General features: G+C 32.8%; 3 protein-coding genes across 4 annotated transcripts; all 3 read right to left on the bottom strand.

Moving 5' to 3' along the window:
- Positions 1–264: 264 nt before the first annotated feature.
- Positions 265–4,360, bottom strand: LOC112728962 (adenosine kinase 2-like). Its single transcript, XM_025779329.3, has 12 exons — positions 4,033–4,360; positions 3,790–3,843; positions 2,901–2,947; positions 2,716–2,747; positions 2,530–2,631; positions 2,355–2,422; positions 1,955–2,031; positions 1,762–1,859; positions 1,448–1,518; positions 1,306–1,372; positions 1,039–1,219; positions 265–782 (listed from the first exon to the last, which is right to left on the bottom strand). Exons 1-12 carry the CDS (start codon positions 4,122–4,124, stop codon positions 640–642), a joined length of 1,032 nt encoding a protein of 343 aa, XP_025635114.1. The 5' UTR covers positions 4,125–4,360; the 3' UTR covers positions 265–639.
- A 1,296-nt stretch (positions 4,361–5,656) lies between these two features.
- LOC112728964 (isocitrate dehydrogenase [NAD] catalytic subunit 5, mitochondrial) lies at positions 5,657–8,550 on the bottom strand. 2 transcript variants are annotated; one of them, XM_025779331.3, is made up of 7 exons: positions 8,010–8,550; positions 7,093–7,413; positions 6,844–7,005; positions 6,673–6,747; positions 6,467–6,576; positions 6,315–6,387; positions 5,657–6,159 (listed from the first exon to the last, which is right to left on the bottom strand). In XM_025779331.3, exons 1-7 carry the CDS (start codon positions 8,181–8,183, stop codon positions 5,968–5,970), a joined length of 1,107 nt encoding a protein of 368 aa, XP_025635116.1. In that variant the 5' UTR covers positions 8,184–8,550; the 3' UTR covers positions 5,657–5,967. The 2 variants fall into 2 exon arrangements, with proteins under 2 accessions (XP_025635116.1, XP_025635117.1); XM_025779332.3 differs by having other exon boundaries at positions 7,093–7,426; positions 8,010–8,281.
- Positions 8,551–8,915: 365 nt separating this feature from the next.
- On the bottom strand, positions 8,916–13,550 carry LOC112728963 (phenylalanine ammonia-lyase). Its single transcript, XM_025779330.3, has 2 exons — positions 12,545–13,550; positions 8,916–10,917 (listed from the first exon to the last, which is right to left on the bottom strand). The coding sequence occupies exons 1-2, from the start codon at positions 12,937–12,939 to the stop codon at positions 9,168–9,170; spliced, it is 2,145 nt and encodes a 714-aa protein (XP_025635115.1). The 5' UTR covers positions 12,940–13,550; the 3' UTR covers positions 8,916–9,167.
- Positions 13,551–22,955: the final 9,405 nt, after the last annotated feature.

Consider the following 22,955-nt stretch of genomic DNA (forward strand, 5'->3'; position numbering starts at 1 on the left):
TAACTTCAAAGTGCCTTTGTCTATGCTACCTGTGAAAATTTTGGACGTATAATATAATGCTCGTAGATTTTTCCCCATGTAAGATTGTCTTGTTTTCCTTTAATTACTGTCAATTTTTAACTATCGTTCGGTTAAATCCTTCCTTACCATTTAAGCCACGGCAAAAGGCTAGACCATTTGTAAATCTACAACTAAAGGCAGTGTTTATTTCCTCCCTTTTTTCTTTTACTTGAAAATTCGTATCTAAAATGCAAGAACAGAATATCCATAGAAAATATTATATCATTGAATACATATAATCATGAAGACATGAACCAAAGTGGTCGAGTCCCGAAAATTCAAGGCACCTACGAAACTTCTCCCAAGATCATAGGCGAAGTTGCGACGGTTCCTTGTAAGCAATCACAATTATTAAGTGCAAACACCTTGTTACGTATCTAACAGATAACATGTAACCAACCCAAAAAGGACATGACAACAATAATGAGGACTCAAATATATCAATATAATGTCTCCCTGTTGAACTTCACGTATTTTCCCTTTGCTGGGGGATTAAAAAATCCCATACCAGTTAAGAGTACCATAATCGAATTGTAATAAAATCCTCAAAATAATCAAAACTTGATGGCGGCAACAGAATCATTGAAAATCGGGCTTCTCTGGGTAAGTGCAGCCGGACCTTTGGATGATCACATTTGCTGCATAGCAACCAGCTCTTACACATTCTGAGATTGGCTTCTCCTGAACCAATTGTGAAAGGAATCCTCCAACAAATGCATCTCCTACAACCACATTAAAAATAATTGAAAACGTATCATCATATAATCATGTTGATAAACCATGGACAACACACATTTTATGACCAGGAGTAGATCACTTTATCAAATGCCTATTAAAATTCTAAGCATTCAATGTCACATATGCTTGATTATCGGTTGAAGTATACCAAAACCAAACTCAATTTCTTTTAGTGTTAAAAATTCAGTTGCACATATGACTTTGTTCTATATTCATCTACTAAAAGCAAAAGGGATATACCTGCTCCATTAGTGTCAACGAGTTTCTCCTTGGGCAATAGGATCACAGGGAACAGTTGCACCTTCCCATCCTCAGCAACACACACAGGGTCTGCACCTTGTGTGATAACGGCTATTCTTTTTCTTGCTGTTACCTTTGGCCACTCACAAATCTTTTTAGCTATCTCCTCAACATTGTCAGTCTGGTAAAGAGAAGAGTAGTCAAAATATGAAGATAAATTTAAAACCAAAATTGCAATATTCTTGAGCTCGGACAAGTCAAAATTACCTCCCAGCCATGAACTTTGGAAAATGTTCTCGCTTCCGTCTCATTTCCAAAAACAATGTCCACATACCTGTATCCCCAAAATGAGACTTCTTAATATCAATTTGTAAGATTCAATTCAGTTACATTTAGATAAGATCCTTACGGCAGGGCTTTCTCCTGTGGATCCCTGAAGAACTCACAGATAAAGGGGGCTGAAAGGTTCATGGTGAAGACCTGCATACAACAACAAAAAAATGGTAGTAAAAAGAATGATCAATGATAAATTCTCCTAACTAGTGCACAAAAGAATCCTCCCAATATAAAATCTCACTCATCTATTCGGTGGTCCTTAGATATGGTGTAAATTACAATTCATGCTATGGCAAGTGAAATTTTTGAATTAGAAGTTTTAAGCACAACATTCAGAGGCTTATATCATTAATCAAAAGGAAATACCACATTCTATCCGTATCATACCTTGTTATTTGCAGCAGCATGTTCAGCAACTAATTGAATGGAATCTGGAGATACAGTTAGGAAAAAGCCAGCAATGTAGTAATACTTGGCTTTTTCAACTGTTTACATACAAAACATGAACAATAACAAATGTCAGTCTCAGGACTATTCAGATATAGAGACATAAAGGGGTCCAAACAAATAAACTGGGTACCTAATGCCCAATTTTCTGGTCTTTTCAAATGCTCAGACTTGTAGCAATTAGCAGCTGCTAAGTTGGCAACAAGTGACCTATATTTAGAAGCAATCAATAGAAAGCTTCAGATAATTGTCTTGCAAAAACAGCATAAAGTGTATAACTCTTTGATTCCTGAGTGGCATTTTCTGTTCGTTTCTTTTCATTTGTTTTGATAACTTTGAGAAGAAAAAAATGAAAACACGAAAACCTTGTTTCCTGTTTTCATTTTCTATTGTTACTATTTTCTTCATGGAATCTTAAAAATAAGAAAGCAGAAAATAAAAATAGATAATGAGAACAATAATCAAACATAAACAGTTTGGGTTATGCCAAAACTAAAACAAGAAAGAACTTAAGGAAAATCTGACTGCCAAACCTTTCACCACCAACTACACAAACAGCACAAGTTCCTGTAGGTGTATTTTCGTCTTCATAATAGTGAACCTGATCATTTAATGAACAAGTTGATTTCAGAATCGATTTTTATGTTTATCAGTGCAGAGAAACAAATGGCAAGGAAAGGAGAAGATGAATAACAAGATTATACTTACATTTACACCAGCAGCTGTTGAGTTCTTCTTCATCTCCTCCCCATACTTGTCCTTTCCTATGCAACCCATATAACTTGTTGCACCAGGTTTTTGAAGCATCCACTGTAAGCAGCAATACAGGGTGAGTTATTTTGATCACAACAATTCAATATTGGGATTTACTAACAATAAAGATAAAGTACAGACCTGAGCAACCTTGATTGAATTCTGAGTAGCACCTGCCAGCCAACAAGAAAATCATAGAATCATTATTATGAAATATTGACATCCGCTTTTTCTGTTCTTTCCTTTCTCCTTCTTTAGCCAGCATGTTCGTGAATCATGATATTACAAATTAATAGTAAAGCAATAAGCTAGATCTGATGTATTACCTCCAGCAATAAACTCCACATTAAATTTGTTGGTCATTTCGTCATACCTGAAATGATGGTTTAGTCATATTAATTTTAAAAAAAAAAATCTTGTCCACTTACTAAATTGCCTAAAACCAAAGCGTAGCAACTTACAAAACAAAAAACAAAAGAGCTTGGGTAGTGACATTAACACCTAATGATAATTCTTCTATAAATGTAAGTTGAATGTCCAATTCTAATTACTACGTCAAGTTCATAGCTTAAAAGAGAAATTCCAACAATGAGTATTTAACGATACTTATCAGAAGAAACAGAGTATCTAACACACCTAAAACGTGAGATTCACCTTAATAATAAAATTTATTATATACATAGAAAACAGGATTGCCAGAAAAGAAGCAGTGGATAATAAATGGGCACAGCAATTTTTCCCTACAATCCATGCTATGAAGCTCATCAAGGATTCATATGGATTTTCACTTCTATATTATAATTCCTTTAATTTAATAGTAATAAAAAGTTAATCTAAGATAGTAGTCAGATGCAGCAGCCAAAATCAGAAGTTAACAGCTTATTGATTCCAGTTCCTTGAAATGAATGCAATTCATAGTCATCATTATTGTTTGAAATGAAATGAACTCCCTTCCCTTTCATTTTAAAATGAAAACAACTCGGTTTTCAGCTCCCGGTTTGCTTTTAAAAAAAGCTAACGAGCTTAGCCATTTAGCAAGTAACAGAGAAGTAATTGTTCTATATCTAAAACTAAAGATAATAATAAAAGAAGGCAGAGAAATGGAACAAAAATTAGCATGTTTTTGAAGAGATTGATTTCAGGCATAAATGAAAACGAAGTAGCAATTAGTAAAGCATATTGTTGGAAAGTAGTAACTGTGTATAGTAGTCTTACATGGATTTGTGCTTGTCCTCTGCCAAAATAGCATTGTTCAACTTTATATCATACCTGCGCCAAACACACAAAACCGCGAGATCTGAATCTTCTCAACAACGACTTACGAATCGATCATTCGGAAACAAAAAACTCTACTATACTTTTCGTCATCACTCTATAATTACTACTTCTAAGCTCAGAGCTACACTTGATAAGATACGCAGAAAGAAAGAGAGAGAAGGAAGAGGAGATTATGCTTACTTCTGCAAGAACTCGTCGTCGACGACGGCGGAGATGTCGAGGAGAGGATTTCCCATTCCGAGGAGAATGCCATCGCACGACTGAGACGCCATTGAATCGAAACGCAGTGAGAGAAAGCAATGAAATGAAAGGAGTGAGTGAGTTAGAGAGTGAGATGCAGATCTAGCTCACGCTTTATAGGCGCTTTCAGATTCTTTTCTGTTATTTACTTATTAATTAATTCTATTATTCACATTTATGAAAAATACTTTACTTATTAAATAAATAATTTACCTTCATCCATTTCATTTAAAATCTTTTTTCTTACATCATTAAGTGAATAAGATATGATATGTATACATAGGTTGGTTAGATAATATACCCTTCACCAATTGCTAATGGGGGTGTTTTTTGTAATTGAATGCAGTGTGTGCGCTTTCAACTACCCTGTTTCACCAATAGGCAGTAACTGGTGAGATCTGAGAATCCACCAACCCAGGTGGGTCCCATTTCAGCTCCAACTCCATAAATGTTTGGCATTCGTTGCCATACGGCCATACCACAATTCCACAAAGCTACCCTAACTTGTCGGTCACCATTTTTCTATTTTGAAATAATTTAAAAAATTATTATATTGACTATCTCCTTATATACGAAAATCATCTATAAAACTAGTTATTTAAATAAAATATATTTTAAATATAAATATATACAAAAACATATATATATACATAAATAAATAATAATGGATTTTAAATATACACATAATACTTTTATATGTATAATTTATTATTAAGAAAATAAAAGTCAAATTATTATTATATATAACATTGATTGATAGTGAAAAATCCACACCAACCCCAGACATTTTTTTTCCGGGCAAGGAATATAGTGTCACCAAGCTTAGACAAAAAAAGAAAGAATTAACAGCCCTCTATTTTATTGTTGATAAAATGTGAAAGTTACACTGTAATTATCTATTAGTAAAGTAGTATATATCAATTTATTTACACAAAACAAACTAAGCATAGGAAATATTTTTCTTCTAGATATAATCTTCTCCAACAACCGTGTGTTTTTTTCCCTTTTGTTATATCAACTTAGATAGCTAATATTGATTTATATTCGATGATACTTTGGATACTTGATGGAGACAAAATTTGTTTACTTTTGCGCTGCATGTTTCCAATTTTGCCCTTTACCAAAACCTTATATGGTTTGTATTGGAGCTTCGCTTCATTAGATTAGGATATTATTGGTCCCCGATCCATAGACCATAACATTGCTTCCATCTGTAGTTTATTAATGTCATCATATTTGACAAGCACTAGCAAAATTCCAATAAACCCTTGACACTACGTGGTTGTTGGAGGCTAATTGGATGAATGGTATTGTCTGACCTTAGTTACCTAGCCAATGACCAATGAATAATGATCTATGTACTTCCAACAGGAACAAAAACTTGTGTGTTTGTTTCCCAAATTTGATATCTTCAAATCATGATTTAGACAACGTGTATATATCCTGAACCAATAAGAAATAAAATACAAAGTGTATATATAGATAGTAGTGATTGAATCAAGCAAATTTCGAATAAGTTACTAAGCAAATAACCGGCACAGACAAGAAAATTGACGACTATGAATGAACGAAACATTGTATGGTACTTTTATTTAGCTAGATCATTAACAAGAATACTAGAATGGAGTAAGGAAGGTTTTCAATCAAAGTGCATGTTAGAAGTGTTAGAGACTTGTCCCCTGTCAAAGGCCATAAGACTGCATGGAGGCTGCTCACTCCATGTCTTTGGTTTCAAGGTCACACATTTAGATGAGTTTTCCATTATGCTGAGGTCCTATTCCTCTGGAAAAGAGAAGGGGAGGGGGGATGAACATTAAGTCATTAACAGAAAACAAAATCATTGTCAGCAATTACTTGCTGACTCAAAAGCATAATTTAGAGATGATCAATAATTGCATTGGTGAACTCAGTTGTCTTTGCTTTGCCACCAAGATCAGCGGTTCTGTACTTCCCTTCTGCAATTGTGGTGAGGATGGCATTTTGAATTTGATCCGCTTTGTCATGGAGATCCAAATGGCGCAACATTGAAACACCACTTAGCAGTAAAGCAGTTGGATTTGCCAAATTCTGCACAAATCCAAAGGAAAATATAAGCAAGCAACAGTATATATTATATAACCCTCAAATGAGGGTGACCCTGCCTGCCACCCTGTGTCAAGTTTCATATCTATGCAACCTTACTCTCATAAGCCAAGCCAAGTTTCATTTCTACACAACCTTACCTTTCCAGCAATATCAGGTGCTGAACCATGTACAGCCTCAGCAAGTGCAATACCTCCTTCACCAATGTTGCAGCTGAAAAAGGCATAAAATAAGGTCAGATGATAAGATTGTAACTTCTTGATTTTGTTGACTAAACTGCAAAAAGTTATACCTTGGTGTCAAGCCCAATCCCCCAACCAAGCCAGCACAAAGGTCACTGATAATATCACCATAAAGGTTAGGCATCACCAATACATCAAAAAGAGCAGGATTCTTCACAAGCTGTAGATGGTAAAATAGAACATATGTCATTCCCTTTATAATACTAAAAGAATTTCCATATACAGTGGTATCCTACATCCAAGTTCACAGATATACCATCATGCAGCAATTGTCAATGACAACTTCCTCATATTTTATCTCAGGATACTTCTCCGCAACCTCACGACAGCACTAGAACAAGTTTCCAAATACAAGGTCACTGTTAGGTAGGGATCACAAATAAATCTTGAGATTAACACTTATAGGTATTTGTATGTATTGTTGGACCTTGAGGAAAAGACCATCAGTCTTCTGCATAATGTTGGCCTTGTGAATAGCAGACACTCTCTCTCTTCCATGTACCTTGGCATAGTGAAAAGCATACTCAGCCACCCTTAAACTTGCTTGGCGTGTAATAATTTTGAGACTTTCTACTACACCTCTCACAACCTGTTACACAAAAAAACTAAAAGATATATTAATCAGAACTTGGTTCATAGCATCCAACATCAAAATTTGTGAAAGTGTGAAACTTGCCTGATGCTCAAGACCGCTATACTCTCCTTCAGTATTTTCACGGATGGTGATAAGGTTTACATTATCATACCGAGTTTTGTAGCCAGGCAGGCTGTAGCAGGGTCGAACATTTGCATACAAATTCAGTTCTTTTCTTAGTGTAAGGTTCAATGAACGATGCCCTTTTCCAATAGGGGTGGCCATTGGCCCTTTCAAGCCAACCCGATTTTGCCGAACTGATTCCAAACTTTCCCATGTCAGAAAGCTCTGGGTTCTCGGATCAATTTCAGTTCCCACATAGTGCTCTTCCCATTCTATGGGCACCTCAGCTTCCTTGAATATCTAATCATTGAAACTGTAAGAGTTTACAAAGCATTACATTGATTCAACACAAGTCTCTTTCTATTAATATACCATACTACAAGAGTCATATTTTTGCAGCATACGAAACTTGAGAGTTGGGATTGTTAATAAAGGATCCGTTTAACTCCAACGAAAAGTTATGACATGTTAACTATAACTCTGGAAATGAGTAAAAACACATACGCATAGTATCAAACACATAAGCATAGTTCCATTACTTCATTTCCATACGCAAATTATGCTTTCAAAAACATTAAGTAACGAAATAAATATATACTTGCATGAGCATGACGTAGTGAACCGTAAATCTAAATTTACATAAATCAAATCAAAGTTACGGAATTAAAGAGCATATCTTACGAATCATCTTAATTTTACTTTCATAAATTTATGTTACGTAAAACAGGAAAATTCAGCTGAAAATATTAATCACAAGAGGTAAACAATCAGTAGTAAAAAAGGAGAGATCTTTACTCAAACCATGCACCGATGCCAAAAAGAAAATCAAATAAGCAAAAGAAAAATTGAAAATAAATAAATGGCGTATCGAAGAGAATAGAAGGTGAAGGAAAAACCTTTTTGACGGATTCGGCGATCTCGGGGCCAATACCGTCGCCGGGGAAGAGAGTGGCGCGGATCGGAGTGGAAGAAGCGAAGGAGAAGAATCTGGCGACTGGGGTGGTAGGGTTTGATGGGAGGTGGGCGCTTCGGAGGGTTCGTTTGAGGAGGTGAATGCAAGAAGAAGCCATAGTTGACGGCGACACACACTCTGTTTGATGGATTGATTCTTACGCAGCACAATTACAATCAAATATATTTATTAGTTATTTGCAGTTTTTTCCGTTATACTTCTAAGTTTTAAACTTCTAATAAATATACTTTTTGTTTTATTATTTTCTTTTTTGTGGCGTTTGTCAATAAAACAACATAAAAGTTGGTTAATCTTATAGTGAAACTCAGATATAGTCGACTTCACGTAAAGTTGATACCTGAGAGCCATTAGATAATTTGATTGATTTGACTAAATTTTTATCTAACGGCTCTCAGATATCAACTTGACATATATCAACTTGACATGAAGTCGACTTTATCTGAGTTTTTCACCTAATCTTATATATATAACATGTTATGTTAGTATACCAAGTTTTTACACAAGTATAATAATCAGGAAAATCTGGAGAATGAGTTGGTCCATATATATTCTTTTGCTTCTTCTAATAGTGTTCTTTTAAGGCAATAATTTGTGATTTTTTAATTCTAATAACTGAAGAAAGCAATAGTTTTCTTAATACACTTCCATTAACATTTGACATATTCTTTTGGTCTTTCCTTTATTCTCGAAATTAATAGTCTGAAATTGGCTGAATTGTCATCTCCGGCATCAAAGAGGCATTTGACAATTCCCATTGAAACTCGCTACTAATAATGATTCGTAGCAAAGTTAAAAGACAATTAGTTAAAAGATTATAACACACAAAGAATGAAAATTTAGAAGCATTATTTAAGTGAAAGAACTTCCTTTACATAGAAGGCTGGGTATTGTATCTGTGCCCAAAAAGCAATGGCAAACAAATGAGAGATTCTGATCTATTACATCATTAATCACACTCACTCTTAATGCTTAACAAATCTCTGCATCTGATTTCCCACATGCTTAACAAACAAACCAAATTCTTAGCAATATAATAAAAAATACAAACACAGAAAGAAAAAGATGAAACCAAACTTTAAACCTAACATAAAGGAAGAGGAGCACCATTCCACTCAGAAATGCACTCAAGAAGAGGATCAATGATCTTCCCTTGGCACATTGCCGTGAACAATTTGTCACATTCTTCACCAGGTGACCTAACCTTCTCACCAGTTAGCATCTCAGTCCCCAACTCCTCCCTCACAAACTTGTACAATGGATAGGACCTGCATTCCTTGATCTTGTTCGGTAACGCACTTTGTCCATTCTCATATGCAATTCTTGCACCCTCAACTTCTTTAGGCAAAAGGGTCTGCAATTCTTCCTCAAAGGTTGTAATTTTCTGGAAGATTGAGGTGTTCACATTCTTCTCGGTTTCAGCATTTGCAAGTGCATGTTCCACCAAAACTTGCCTTAGCTTCTGCATCAAAGGGTATGTAGCACTGCAAGGATCATCAATGTATGCAAAACAGTACTCCCTATCAACAACCTTGAGAAGATCCTTCTCACAGAATCTTGATGGGTGGAGTTCGCCGTTGATGCCGGTGGTTAGTGTCCTCTTGGCAACTTGGCTCACAGTGTTCTTCACGGTGTTCTTCAAATTCTCCTCCAGATGCCTCAAATCAATGGCTTGGCAAAGTGCAATCAAGAAGGTCGATGACATAAGTTTGAGAATCTCAACAGCTTCATTTGTTTTCCTAGCTGAAATCAAACCAAGAGAGTTCACATCTTGGTTATGCTGCTCAGCACTCTGGACATGGCTAGTCACCGGGTTTGCAAGATATTGCAGTTCGGAACAGTAAGAGGCCATGGCGATTTCAGTTCCCTTGAAGCCATAATCCAAGCTGGGGTTCCTACTAGCACTTAGATTTGAAGGCAAGCCATTGTTGTAGAAATCATTGACAAGCTCAGAGAACTGAGCAAACATGAGTTTCCCAATTGATGCAATGGCCAATCTTGTGTTATCCATAGACACACCAATTGGAGTACCTTGAAAGTTACCACCATGCAAAGCCTTGTTCCTTGACACATCAATCAAAGGGTTGTCGTTAACAGAGTTAATTTCCCTCTCAATTGATTTGGTTGAGAATCTAATCACTTCAATCAAAGGGCCAAGCCATTGAGGTGAAGTCCTAAGTGCATATCTGTCCTGTTTAGGCTTTTGCAACGGATCAATCTCGTGCAACTTCTTGGCGGCTTTGACATATGAGCTACCATCCAAAATGTGTTCCATTATGGCTGCAGCCTCAATTTGTCCAGGATGCTGCTTCAATTTGTGTGTCAAATGGTCAGTGAACTCTGGCTTCCCCTGCATCACCTCCGCAAATATGGCCGAAAGAACCTCCGACAGGACAGCTAGGATATTGGCCTCAAATAGGACAATTGAGGCTAGTCCGGAACCAACAGCAGTGCCATTCACCAGTGCAAGGCCTTCTTTAGGTTGCAACTCGAAGAACTCGGATCCGATTCCGGCCACTTGGAATGCTTCTTTTGCATTAAGGATCTCTCCATTGGGTCCAACAGCCTTTGAATTTGGTCTGCCAGTTAACAAACCAGCAATGTATGATAATGGAACAAGGTCACCAGAGGCTGTGATTGTTCCCCTAAGTGGCAAACATGGTGTAATGTTGTTGTTCAGAAGCTTGGTTATGGCTTCCAAGATCTCAAATCTGATTCCTGAGTAGCCTTGGAGGAGTGTGTTGATCCTCACTAGCATTGCTGCTCTAGTAGCTGTGTGTGGCAATGTGCAATTTGTCTCTGTTCCATTGCCAAATATTCCAGCATTTAAGAACCTGAAAGAAGAAAAAAGAACTAAGGATTAGAGAAATCTTTTATGTAATTTAATTATTCCTAATCAACAATGAATCATAGGTAAATTTTAATTCAATAACACAAGTATAGTTAGCAGTTAGGTGGGGAATAGTCAATAGTCAATTAGAGTACTATTTTAGAGCCGTCAAGTTTTAAAATAAAATGGAAAGTAACTTAGAAAATGAGGAATCACCAAGTCAAAGATGGTGACTAGCGAGTTAGCCAAAGGAGTTAGGAGTTAGCACTAAGAAAAGTTAGTAACTATAGAAGACTATGCACCCACCTAACTCCATGTCACGTGCAACGCTCGTGTTTCACCTAACAATTTTTCAAACTATATATATTTAATATTAAATACCAAACGGAACTTTTTTTATTTTTGGTGAATAATTAATTATAACTCTCGACTTTAATCAACTCACCACGTTGACTGGTTAAATTTAGGGCTTGGACACCAAATCCAATAATTATAAGTGTAAGAACTGGCAGTACCGGATATGATGTGGACATCTATCTACCCTAGGGTCCCCAACATGCTTATGATTTATCAAAAAATAATCCTTTTGTTGTTTGTTCCACGGGTACCTCGTGTTCCCTACAATACTTGTTCAGTTTTAGGGATCCATTACTATTTACCATCTAACAAAAACAGTAAATTTGATAGGTCATGTTTCACATGTTTGCCAAAATATACTACTGTATCTTATGATAAATAATAACCACGTTTACATTATGGCATTTATTATTACTGGTAAAAATGGTTAAAGAATAAAACTTGCTACTACTTCTAATAACTATTATAAACCAGCTAATTATTAACATCAATTGTTAATTATGAGAATGTACGGATGACATAAACAGTAAAAAGATTTACGCACCATGTGAATTAATTATGTCATAGATCTTTATTATCGTTTATAAAAAACAGATTCTACTAGGATGTCACGTATATTCAATTATTCATGAATTGCGACAGCATCGCGGTGCGGTGTGTCGTGGCAATTATAGATACTTAAAGTGGTTAACTTGAGAATGTCCGAAAATGCTTTATTTCATGATATTACTAATTTTGTGCGGGATAAAGAAAAAGATACATATAATATATTAGTGGCTCGTATTGAAATTAGAATCTCACTACAATAATAAGGCGTAAAAGTTATAGCATAATTCATTCCTAACTATTTTTAGACATCAAACAAAAAATGTATGATACATAAAAGACACTGTAAGGGAAACAAAATAGAGAATTTAATAAAATTAATAAAAAAATATAATTCATTCGATTCATGTTTGATTAATTTTATTAATATTATTTTATTTTATAATAAATTCTAAATTATATTCTTAACGAAAATTTTTTAATTGAATTATTGAACTTATTTTTACTCATTACCGACACTATTTAACTCGGCATTATTATTAATTTATTATTATTATAGATAGATTTCTCCTGATGTCTAGCTACTTTTTTTAATATGGAAAGACATTGTTCTTTTTATAATTAAAGAGATTAATATTACGTATATATGTTAGAGTTAAATCTGTAACGAATCTAACAATAATAATTAAGAATAATATAATAAAGAGTAATTAACTAATTATACGTACCTAATGAGCTCTTTCTGCAAGGCACCGCCCTGTTTGGTTCTCCGGTGAGAAGTGGCACCAAAGCCGGTGGTGACACCATAGCTGTCCGTACCATTGTTCATGCTATTCATAACCCAGTCACTACTAGCCTTAACCCCAGGTCTGGACTCCTCGGAGAGCTGGACGGCGACACCTTGGTCCTTGGCAGCAATGGCGGCCACCTGAGATATAGTCAAAGTCTCGCCGCCAAGCTTAACTGTCGGCTTCCGGTACTCGGCGACCATCCTCTTGACCTCGTCCAAGTGGCTCCCCTCCAAAGCCTGGGCTGCGACGCCCCAGTTCAATGGGTCGTGACGTGGCACCTGACCGTTGGCGCTCAAACAGAAGGTGGCATCACCATTCACGTGAGTGTCCATGTTAGTTAGTAGTGATGGGGAAACGGATCTGAAGAGGTTGTTAGTCGGTTACGGGGAAGTGAAGAGAGGAAACCAAATGAAATGCAAATGGAAATGAAATGAAATGAAGTGGAAATGATTTCCTGAGAGGGGTTGGAAGAGAGAGGGGTTATTATATAAAGGGGGAGAAGGGAAATCTGATGCGTTGGTGTGTTTGGTAGGTGAGCATAAGGGGTGGCAAGGAGGGAGGGGGTTGGTGGGAGACTAATGGACGGTTTTAGATTGTGACACGTGGCGTCTTGTTTTTTATGTTTTGTGGAGGCTCTCTCTCCTCTGGTAGCTGGGCTTGCCTGCCTAGTGGAACAACATTGGAGCGTAGTAGTTGGTGAAAGCACCAACTACATTGTATGTAATTCTCTTATTTTTTATTTACACACATTACTACTACTTAGCTGGCTACTACTTCTTTAATTATCTATTATTACTCTTATTCCTTTTATTATGGCTGCTTTAGATCTACGGTTTTATTAATTATTAAAACAATATTTTAATCTTTCAATAATATTCTTAATATGCGTTTTAACTGTTAATTTCATTTCTACTAGTATTTTTTGCTCCGACATTCTTTCCTTAGTTATTCTTTTGTGCACAATTGTTATTTTATAGACTGATGAAAATTAAATATGTTACTATATAGAGAAAATCATTATTATTATTCAATTATATAGTAGTTACTAAGGATATATACGTTGAATAGCACCAATATTAGTCGTATACATTGAATGTCAGACATAATTAGCGACACTTGACTTTCTATATTTTTCTGAATTCAATTAAAACTAGACATATATACATACCACATGACCATATTGGGATCATATATTTTAGTATGAAATTTGTTTTGGATTGAAGCTTTAAGCTTTACAATGTATTGGAAAGTGCAGTTGACCGAGTAAATGTTAGGAGCTTCTTGGAAATTTGTATTCTAGTTTCTTCAGAGATATATACAAACCGAGAGGGCAAGTGCAAGAAACAACGTTACATCAAAAATCTTTGGTAAATATATTTTTAAAAGAGTAGTACTTGTGTCTATTATTATTATTATACATTTACCACTTGCAATGAGGAAATTTGGGGTTTGATTAAAACTTTCTTTATTGAGAGAAGCAATAGCCACTAAGCCACCCCGTTTGAACGCAGAGTTAAATGTTTTCAATGAAGACAAAATCTAACAATTTGTAGTATTTAGTGACGGCTTGGGAAAACGACACCTAATTACACGAAAAAGGACATATAACTTTACATATTTTTCAACAATTACGATAAATATATACTAAAATTAATCATAAATAAATAAAAAATATATTAAAAATAAATTAAATAATATATATTTTATATTAATAATTAATTTTAATTATTAATTTTAATGTATATATCAATGCAGTTTTATAAATTAATGAATGAAATAAATAATTGCAACCACCGAGTGACATTCCACGTTGTTCGCATGGGTAACGGAAAGCAACTGAGTTTCCACGTAAACTCACTCATATCCATCACTTACAATAGTGAAAATATCGATACAGGTTTTCCATATTTTTCTTTAAACTTTTTTTCTTTTCTTTTTTTTTTCTAAATGCCCCTAGCTTGAATAAAAAAAACGTAGTTTTTTTCGTTAAATATTTTTTTATTTTTTACAGTATTTTTTAATTCAACGATGCTAAAAATTAATTTATTACAGATTAAAGCTTTATATTCTATTTAAAAGTTTATTAATAGCCAATAAATTATTACATATATAATTTGAATCCTAACACTTACTTAACACTTATTTAAACAGATTAACGAATTAATTACCAGATAATATTGGTGTTTTACTTAATACTATTCTAGAGATTTTAAAATTGACTATACAATTTTATAGATTTAAACTCCCGAATATATTATTTCTAGTCACAGAAAGCAAAAAAGATCAGTTAATTACATAACGACAGATTAGGGGGCTGCAAATCACAAATGAACGTGACATGATGAATTGAACTTGATCAGGATGAAATATTAAAACTATATACACTTCTGAATTGTGATTAATTAGAATAACACATACATTGCATATGTATAGTTTCTAAATTAGTACTGAAAAAAAAAACTATAAAAGTATATATGAAATTTTAAATAATGATGGATGGGTTCGAAAACAACCAACAGATCAGAATCTCACATTAAGGCTGTAGCACATGGAAATACAACCACATTATGTTATTTGCATCAAATTAATTATTAAATATAACGTAATTAAGTCCTTAATGATAGTTGAGTCTTGGCCTCCAACAAAGTATGGGAGAAAGTTCATAGGTTGAATTCAAGATGAGGAATAAGTCAACGAGTCAAATAATGGAGCTTATTATATAGTTTGTGTATTAATTAACATATACAGTTAGTTGTTCTAACATGGCAGGCTGCTGCATGAACACTACATTCATCAATCATCATATTTAAATATCAATAAAATATTTATAATTATTCAACGAAGTATATATATAAACTAATATATAGATTCAAATAATGCATTATCCACAAGAAAAAAATGCTTATCATCACAGCCGCCGGTCTTCTTTGCAGCTTTATTTTGACCTATCTTTAAATTAAATATTATTGACCGTGATTTTTTTCCATCATTGACTTGAGTCTTCTGAGGTCAGGAAATAAGTTTATAGATAACAATTTCCCTTTAAAGTTAAAATGGTCCCTTAGTTTTGAAATTAATTAAAATTATTCCTCAACTTTAAACTGTAAATTAAAATGGTTTTTTATTAATTATTAAGTTAATGTTGTTAATAAAAATTTTGCTTAGCTTGCACATTAATTTTTAAGTTGGCATAAGATAATAATCAAAATAGTCCTTCAAATTTAACTAAATAATCAAAATGATACTTCGATTTTAAATTATAAATCAAAATGATTCCTCCATCATATCTACAATCAAGACGACATTAATTTGGTGATTGATGAAGAAATTATTTACGGTTATAAATTTTATATATTAAAATATTTAATAATATATTAATAAAATTGATTATTTTAATACTAATTATTTAAAAATAACCAATTGATTATATTTGATCATTAGATAGAAAATAAGTGTTAGCTAGAGAGATATTTGGTCAGAATTTACTATAATTATGGTGAGTCTTTTTTAAATCGCAAAATTATCAAGAGATTTTGATATTACCTGAGTGGTTATGGCTCTTAAATTTGTTGGGACAAAGAAAATGAGACTTTCGTTCAATTAATAACATAGTAGAATATGTGTATAAGATCGTATCAAAAGTATTAGTACAAAAAAATAAAGAGCGTAATACTATAATTAGCAGAAAAAATACATAGTGTTTTTGTGAAAAAAAAGATACACAATGGAACTTTAATTACTTGTGAAAATAGGATTTTTTTGATGATGTCTTTTTTTTAAGTGTTGAATTGGGTATAAGAATCATAACATGATACTAATTGAAAAGGTTTTTTGTTGTTCCAACATTGTCATCTTCCTTATTGTTTTGATTTTTCTCGGATTTCCGAACTTACTGCAACTCTTCAATTTTCATTTGACCTTTAACCTTTTTTCGAAATTTGGCCAAGGTCTTCGGTTTGACCACTGTGATGGTTTCTTGAAATTTTTTTCGGTGGAATTCACTCTTTATAGCATGTTGGTGCACCTCGGGATGGAGGTATGGAATAGTCATTGCAACTTTGGTCAAGCGAATGATGTAGTCTTTTAAACTTTCGTGTTGTCCTTGTTTAATAGTGTTCAAATAGTCAAAGTCATGCAAGTAGATAGAAGATGCAGCGAATTGATTTTCGAACTGTTTGGCGAGCTCCTGAAAGCGTGAAATGGAATCTACAGGCAAAGAGAAAAACCAGTCAAGTGCAGCACTGTTTAAAAAATAGAAAAGCAATGACATAAAATAAGATCAGAAGCACTGTTAACGATCATCATAGATCATAATTTCTTAATATGCTTTTTTGGGTCTCCCACGCCATCATAGGGAATAAACGTTAGCGGTAAGGTGAAGTTCCTAGGTAACTTGAAGCTCATAACGTCGGCCATGAATGGTACAACAGCGTTGTCTAAATCGTCTTCATCATCATTTTGTTGAATTTTCTCAGGTTGTTGAGTTTCAAAAACATGTGTTAGATCAGAATTATTTTCTTCATCATCTAATTGCTCATTGTGACCGTTGTTATGCTCAATCCGAACATTGGTTAGCTCAGCTATTTGGTTTGTCATCCGTTAATTTTTTTTCCGCCATGCGTTAATTGGCCTGTTGTAACCCTGTTACCATCCGGATCGGAGAAGTTCAGATGGTATGAGAGGAGGTAAGTCAGCCATGATCAAGGAAGGAAATTTTGGGGCCTATAGAAACAAAAGGTCTTTATTTCAAAACCTCACGGTGGGCGCCAAATGTTCTTGCTGATTTTGGTCAATGTATAACTCGTCCACTGGTGAATGCTTGCAATTTCTTCTTCAAGATGAGATATATGTTGGCGGTGAGAAAACAAAGGAGTAAGGGCCTGCAAAAGGCATTCTGACGCTCAAGTAAGTAAGTGAGTAATAACAAGCTTTAATTTGCAGAATACAATGAATCAAATAATCTTTTTACCATTTTTTTTATATCTGAGAAATAATAGTAACTGTCAAATCTCCGAATAATGGTGTTTTAAGTCGAGAATAAATGTATATCTGGCGTTTTGGTATTTGTAGTTATGGCTAAATTATAACTTGTAACCGATATATAACAGTTACAACAATTTACTTGTGGAAAGCAAAAGTACTCAATAAAGCAGGAAAGTTGGTTCTCATCAAGTCAGTTATTAATAGCATACCCATTTACTATCTGAGCTTGTATAAAATGCCAGTTGCGATGGCGAAAAAAATAATTTTATTGCAAAGAAGGTTCTTTTGGGAGAAAGATGATGGTCGACCTGGGCTGGCTGTGGTAAAGTGGGACATGATTCAGGCTCCGAAGAATTTACGAGGATTAGGTGTGGGAGATGTGATGGTTCGTAATACCGCCTTATTGTTCAAGTGGTGGTGGAGATTTTCTAAAGAAAATTGTCCACTGTGGAAGAAGATTGTGTACTTGTGCAATAATCTGAACTCTAGACAGCTTTTGTCTACTGAAGAGTTATTGACAAAAGAGACCCGTGGAGAGATATATGTCACCTACAAATAAAAGAGCAAAATGTCAGACAAAAGATTATTGATGGACTTATTATGGAAGTAGGAGATGGTAGATCAACCAAATTTTGGAGGATATATGGTTACAGTATGGGAAGCTGAAAGACTCCTTTTCGAGACTCTTCTTGGTTTTAAATAACAAATGATCCATAATTGGGGATTGTAGGTTTTGGGACGGGATAGAGTGAGTGTGGAACTTCCAATGGAAGACTAACAGTTTGAATCAATTGCTGGATATCCTGCATGATGTGAGATTGATAACAGGAGTACAAGATAAAGTGGTATGAAAATTTGACAAAAATGGCGTTTATACTATTAGCTCATTTGTGCAGATTTTGCAGGAACAGACTTTGGTGGATGATATCCTTAGCTACAAGTTCACAAATGGAATTTGAAAAGGATTAGTGCCCCCTCGGTTTGAGTTGTTTACTTGGTTTGTGCTAGTAGGCCGAGTTAGTACAAAGGATCGTTTGAATAGATTGGATATCATTGATCAAAATGATAACATTTGTGCTATGTGTAATAAAAAAGTTGAATCTGTACAACATCTGTTTGTTAGTGTAAGTTTGCCTGGCAGGTATGATGCACATGAATTATTCATATGGGTTGTGTTTGGAGTATCTTAGAATTCATAAAATAACACTTTGAGAGTTGGAAATTGATGTCTATAAAAAAAGACAAATGTAAAACATAATTAATGAGTTTCTTTTCAGTTATATAAAATGTTTCATTATGTAAAAATAAACACATTTTTCAGCATAAAACTACAACTACGGTAAATTGTGTTGCTAAATTGTTTTATTGCTTCAAAGAATGGTGTGAAAAATAATTTATGTTATTGATGACTATGTTAAAAATGATATAAAAACTGAATTGCTGTTATTTTGTAACTTATGTATACTCCACCTAATATATTGAGCTTGTCTTTCTTTTCAGGAAAAAAAAAAGACAAATCCTAATCAAATGTTAGTTAGAATTTATTGGCTCCTGACCTTTTTTCTCGTTATATATATATATATATATATATATATATATATATATATATATATATATATATATATATCAAAATCATCAATAACTAATACAAAATACATATAAATAGTATGTTTACATACATATGCGCCAACGATGGAGTAGGTAAGTGTGAGAAATGTGTTGACCCATACAAAAGACTGAGGTTGTTATTTGACAATAATAAAACGGTACTTTTATAAAGCCAACAGATCTGAAAATGAAAATCATGCACATATCTACATCAACAAAGTTGAGATTAATTCCTACCAAGTTCTTGTTTGTGCACACCATTTATTTCTCGAAATTGAAAATTAATATTGACACAATCTTAATTAAGTCTTAATACATAGAATTGATGATAGGGCGCTTTTAATGCAAAATCAATTTTGATTTTTGGTAAAACTCGATCTTTTAAGTTAAGATTATTGATGAGAAGAAATCACCTCTATACACACAACACAAGTATGAAAAGTATCCATAAAACCAACCCCCAGATATTAAGTCCCAAAATAATCATCATCCATAATACAATAACTATTAATAATAATTAGAGAGTCTAATAATGATGAGAACCATAAATATATATTAAGTTGATGGGAATTAAAAGGGTGAAAGCAAAACGTGAAGGATTGAAGTGTTCCAACTTGCAATGTGGTATCGTAATAATAACCCACTGAAGCTGAATAAATCACACACACCTACCACCACAATTGCGTAGTAGTTGCCTGCCTTTTTCGTAAATGCGCTATATATAGTTGTTGTAATAGGAATCAACTATTCCTTATTATTAGCTTAGCTTAATTCATTTCTTGTAATATAGTGATTAAAATTATTTGTGAAAATCAATTTATATGTATAGAAATAGAATGTACATTGTTTCCTTTTGATGATGAGTTTTGTGATGCATGTTAGAACCTCGGATCGAACATAAAGAAACATAAGGATTTAAGACTCAAGAGTTTAATCAAAGCCATATCCGTAGGTGTGAAAAGGATTTGAGTGCGTACACATTCAATAAAGTCATTACTATAATATGACAACATCAATGTTAGTTATCAAAATTTCTTTTCAAAAGTCTGTGTATCTTTTGGTGAATACATGCGGCATAGGAATATATGGCGGGGTTTGGTTGGTTTCTTTTAGACGTAAATACATAAGTAGATATAAGTATAAAGTGAAAAAATTTCACGTAAAATTAATAATTAAGAATTATTAAATAATTTAAATGATTTAATTAAATTTTTATATAATCATTTTCAGTTATCAGTTTTACGTAAACTTAATTGGCACCTGAATTTTTATTTAAATATAAATATACATAAATTTTTTAATAATTTTAATAATGATATATATACAAGATATAATTATCTAATTCAGATATCTATTTTACACCAAATATAACTACCATCATTATCATTATCACTAGGCTCTGATCTTTCACCACTGCTAATTTTTCATCCTCGAATTACACAACTTGATTCTCACTTCACATTCACATTCACATCTATATATGTTTAGATATATCAATATGTCGAAATTAAATATAGTGAGAAACTGAGAATGTGGCAAATAAATTTGGGAGCCGCACCAAGTTAATCTCGATAACTAAATTAAAATTTAAAACCCCACTTACATCAGAAACAAATAATTAAAACTTACAAATAATGTATCCGCTACTGATGCATTTTAACTACAATATTTATTTAGAGCAAAGGGGTTTAAAATATTCGAAGATTATCACCATTCATAAACTAGTGAAATTAATTAACTAAGCACCTACCACTACCAGTGATCCTATATATATGTTGTCAAAGTACCGATTACCTACCATGACTCAGTTCTATATTATACAGTATCAACCATATGCGTTAATATTTTATTATGCACACACAAATAACGTCAACAAAATAATAATATTTAATTTAACTGGTCAACGTTGAGTTAGGCACCAAAGTTTTTTTTAACTTTGAAAGGCCTTGCACCTAATTCAAGAAGGCTCTTGCATGATGTGGTTTAGTAGTAGACGTGAGCATGCATTATTCTTTTTTAATTTCCTTTTAGAGCAATTTTTCTTTCTTTTTTAAACATGTGATTATTTCACTAGTAGTATAAAACACCAAAACCAATATTATTTAATTTCTTAAAAAGAAAATTGAATAGCAACAAACAACTGAACAGGTCGACTTTTTTTTTATGCCTCCCGTTAAAAAAATATTTTATTTATGGGCTACTAGTGGGCTTGAAATGCAGAGGCTTTGATTGGCATATATGTGAAGATTGTGAGGCCACACAAACTATTGAAAATGGACTCCTAGTAAATTAGTTCAAGTTCTCCAATATTTATTTTGTTTATAAGTGCGAGTTAGAGTCCAATAATAGACTCCAAATAATGATAATTTATAATTTAAATGAAATAATATAGATATTATTTAATCATTATTCATTCCATATGTTTTAGATAGCAAAAACACTCGAATGATTTTTAAATATTTTTATAAAGACAACTTATTAATGAAGTGTGAAAAGATATGCCAAATAATTCTAGAGGTTATGAATTTGTCACGTATGTAATTTGTTATCAATCAAACATGTATAATCTTTATAATTTTCTTTCACTTTCATAATCATTACTCAACTCATAAGACAATATTTTTTTCCTAGCCACCAACTTGGTAACAGAAAAGAATAAAGAAAATCCAGCTTTTGTTTGGTCATCCAAGGCAGAAAACAACGAAAATTGCAGTGCACAATTGCCCACTTGGACTCATAATTTGAATTTGGATCTATCTTAGGTCCTTCGGCCCACAACAAAAATATCTCCTCACCACATTTCGCCCATGCTTAGCTACAAGCCTACAAGCTTAAATAAAATTTTAATTATTATAAAATACTCTTTTTATTTTAAGTTTTACATAAATGATAAGTTGATTATTTTGTTGCATTAGGTTTAACTATTTTGATGATTAAATTATTTTATTAAAAATTATAAAATAATATGTATAAATATATATAAAGGGAGTCACTTATATAAAGATGTCAAAAACGTCTTTTTTTAAAGATATAAAAACGTCTTTTTTTAAAGATATTTTTTAAAAATTAAAATTTAATACATATAATCAATTAAATTATATTGTTTTTATTAAAATTAGACTGGATAAATCAATTTAGCAAAAAAATTAATAAATTAAATTTTAAATTAGTATAAATTAATATTTTTTATAAAAAAATATTACAATATTCCTATTATAAACACAACTAAAATATTCCTATTTTATATATATATATATATATATATATATTAATTTTGAAAACTTTAAATTTTAACCCTATAACTATAGAGAAGAAAAGGATTAGAATTTAGAAGTATATTATAAGAATATTTTAGTAATTTTATATAATAGAGGTATTGTAGTCATTTTTTATAAAAAAAAATATTAATTTAGACGAATTTAAAATTTGATTCATTTTTTTCGGTCAAATTAATTTGTCTGGCCTAATTTTGACAAAATAACATAATTTAAATGATTATATGTGTTAAATTTTAATTATTAAAAAATATCTTTAAAAAAAGACGTTTTTTGCGTCTTTATAGGAGTATCTCCCATATATAAATATGTAGAAATTTACTTAATAGTTGATTTTTAGTATTGAGAAAATAATTTTTAAGAGAAACTGCCATTTTTAAATTCTTTTGTGAAAAATTGAATGTTTTAATAGAAAATAATTTAATCTAGTTTTAAATAAAACAAAAAAATGTGAATAAAAGGTCAAATTGGTAAAATAGGTT

The sequence above is a fragment of the Arachis hypogaea genome, chromosome 12, assembly GCF_003086295.3.
Source record: "Arachis hypogaea cultivar Tifrunner chromosome 12, arahy.Tifrunner.gnm2.J5K5, whole genome shotgun sequence".
NCBI classification, from domain to species: domain Eukaryota; kingdom Viridiplantae; phylum Streptophyta; class Magnoliopsida; order Fabales; family Fabaceae; genus Arachis; species Arachis hypogaea.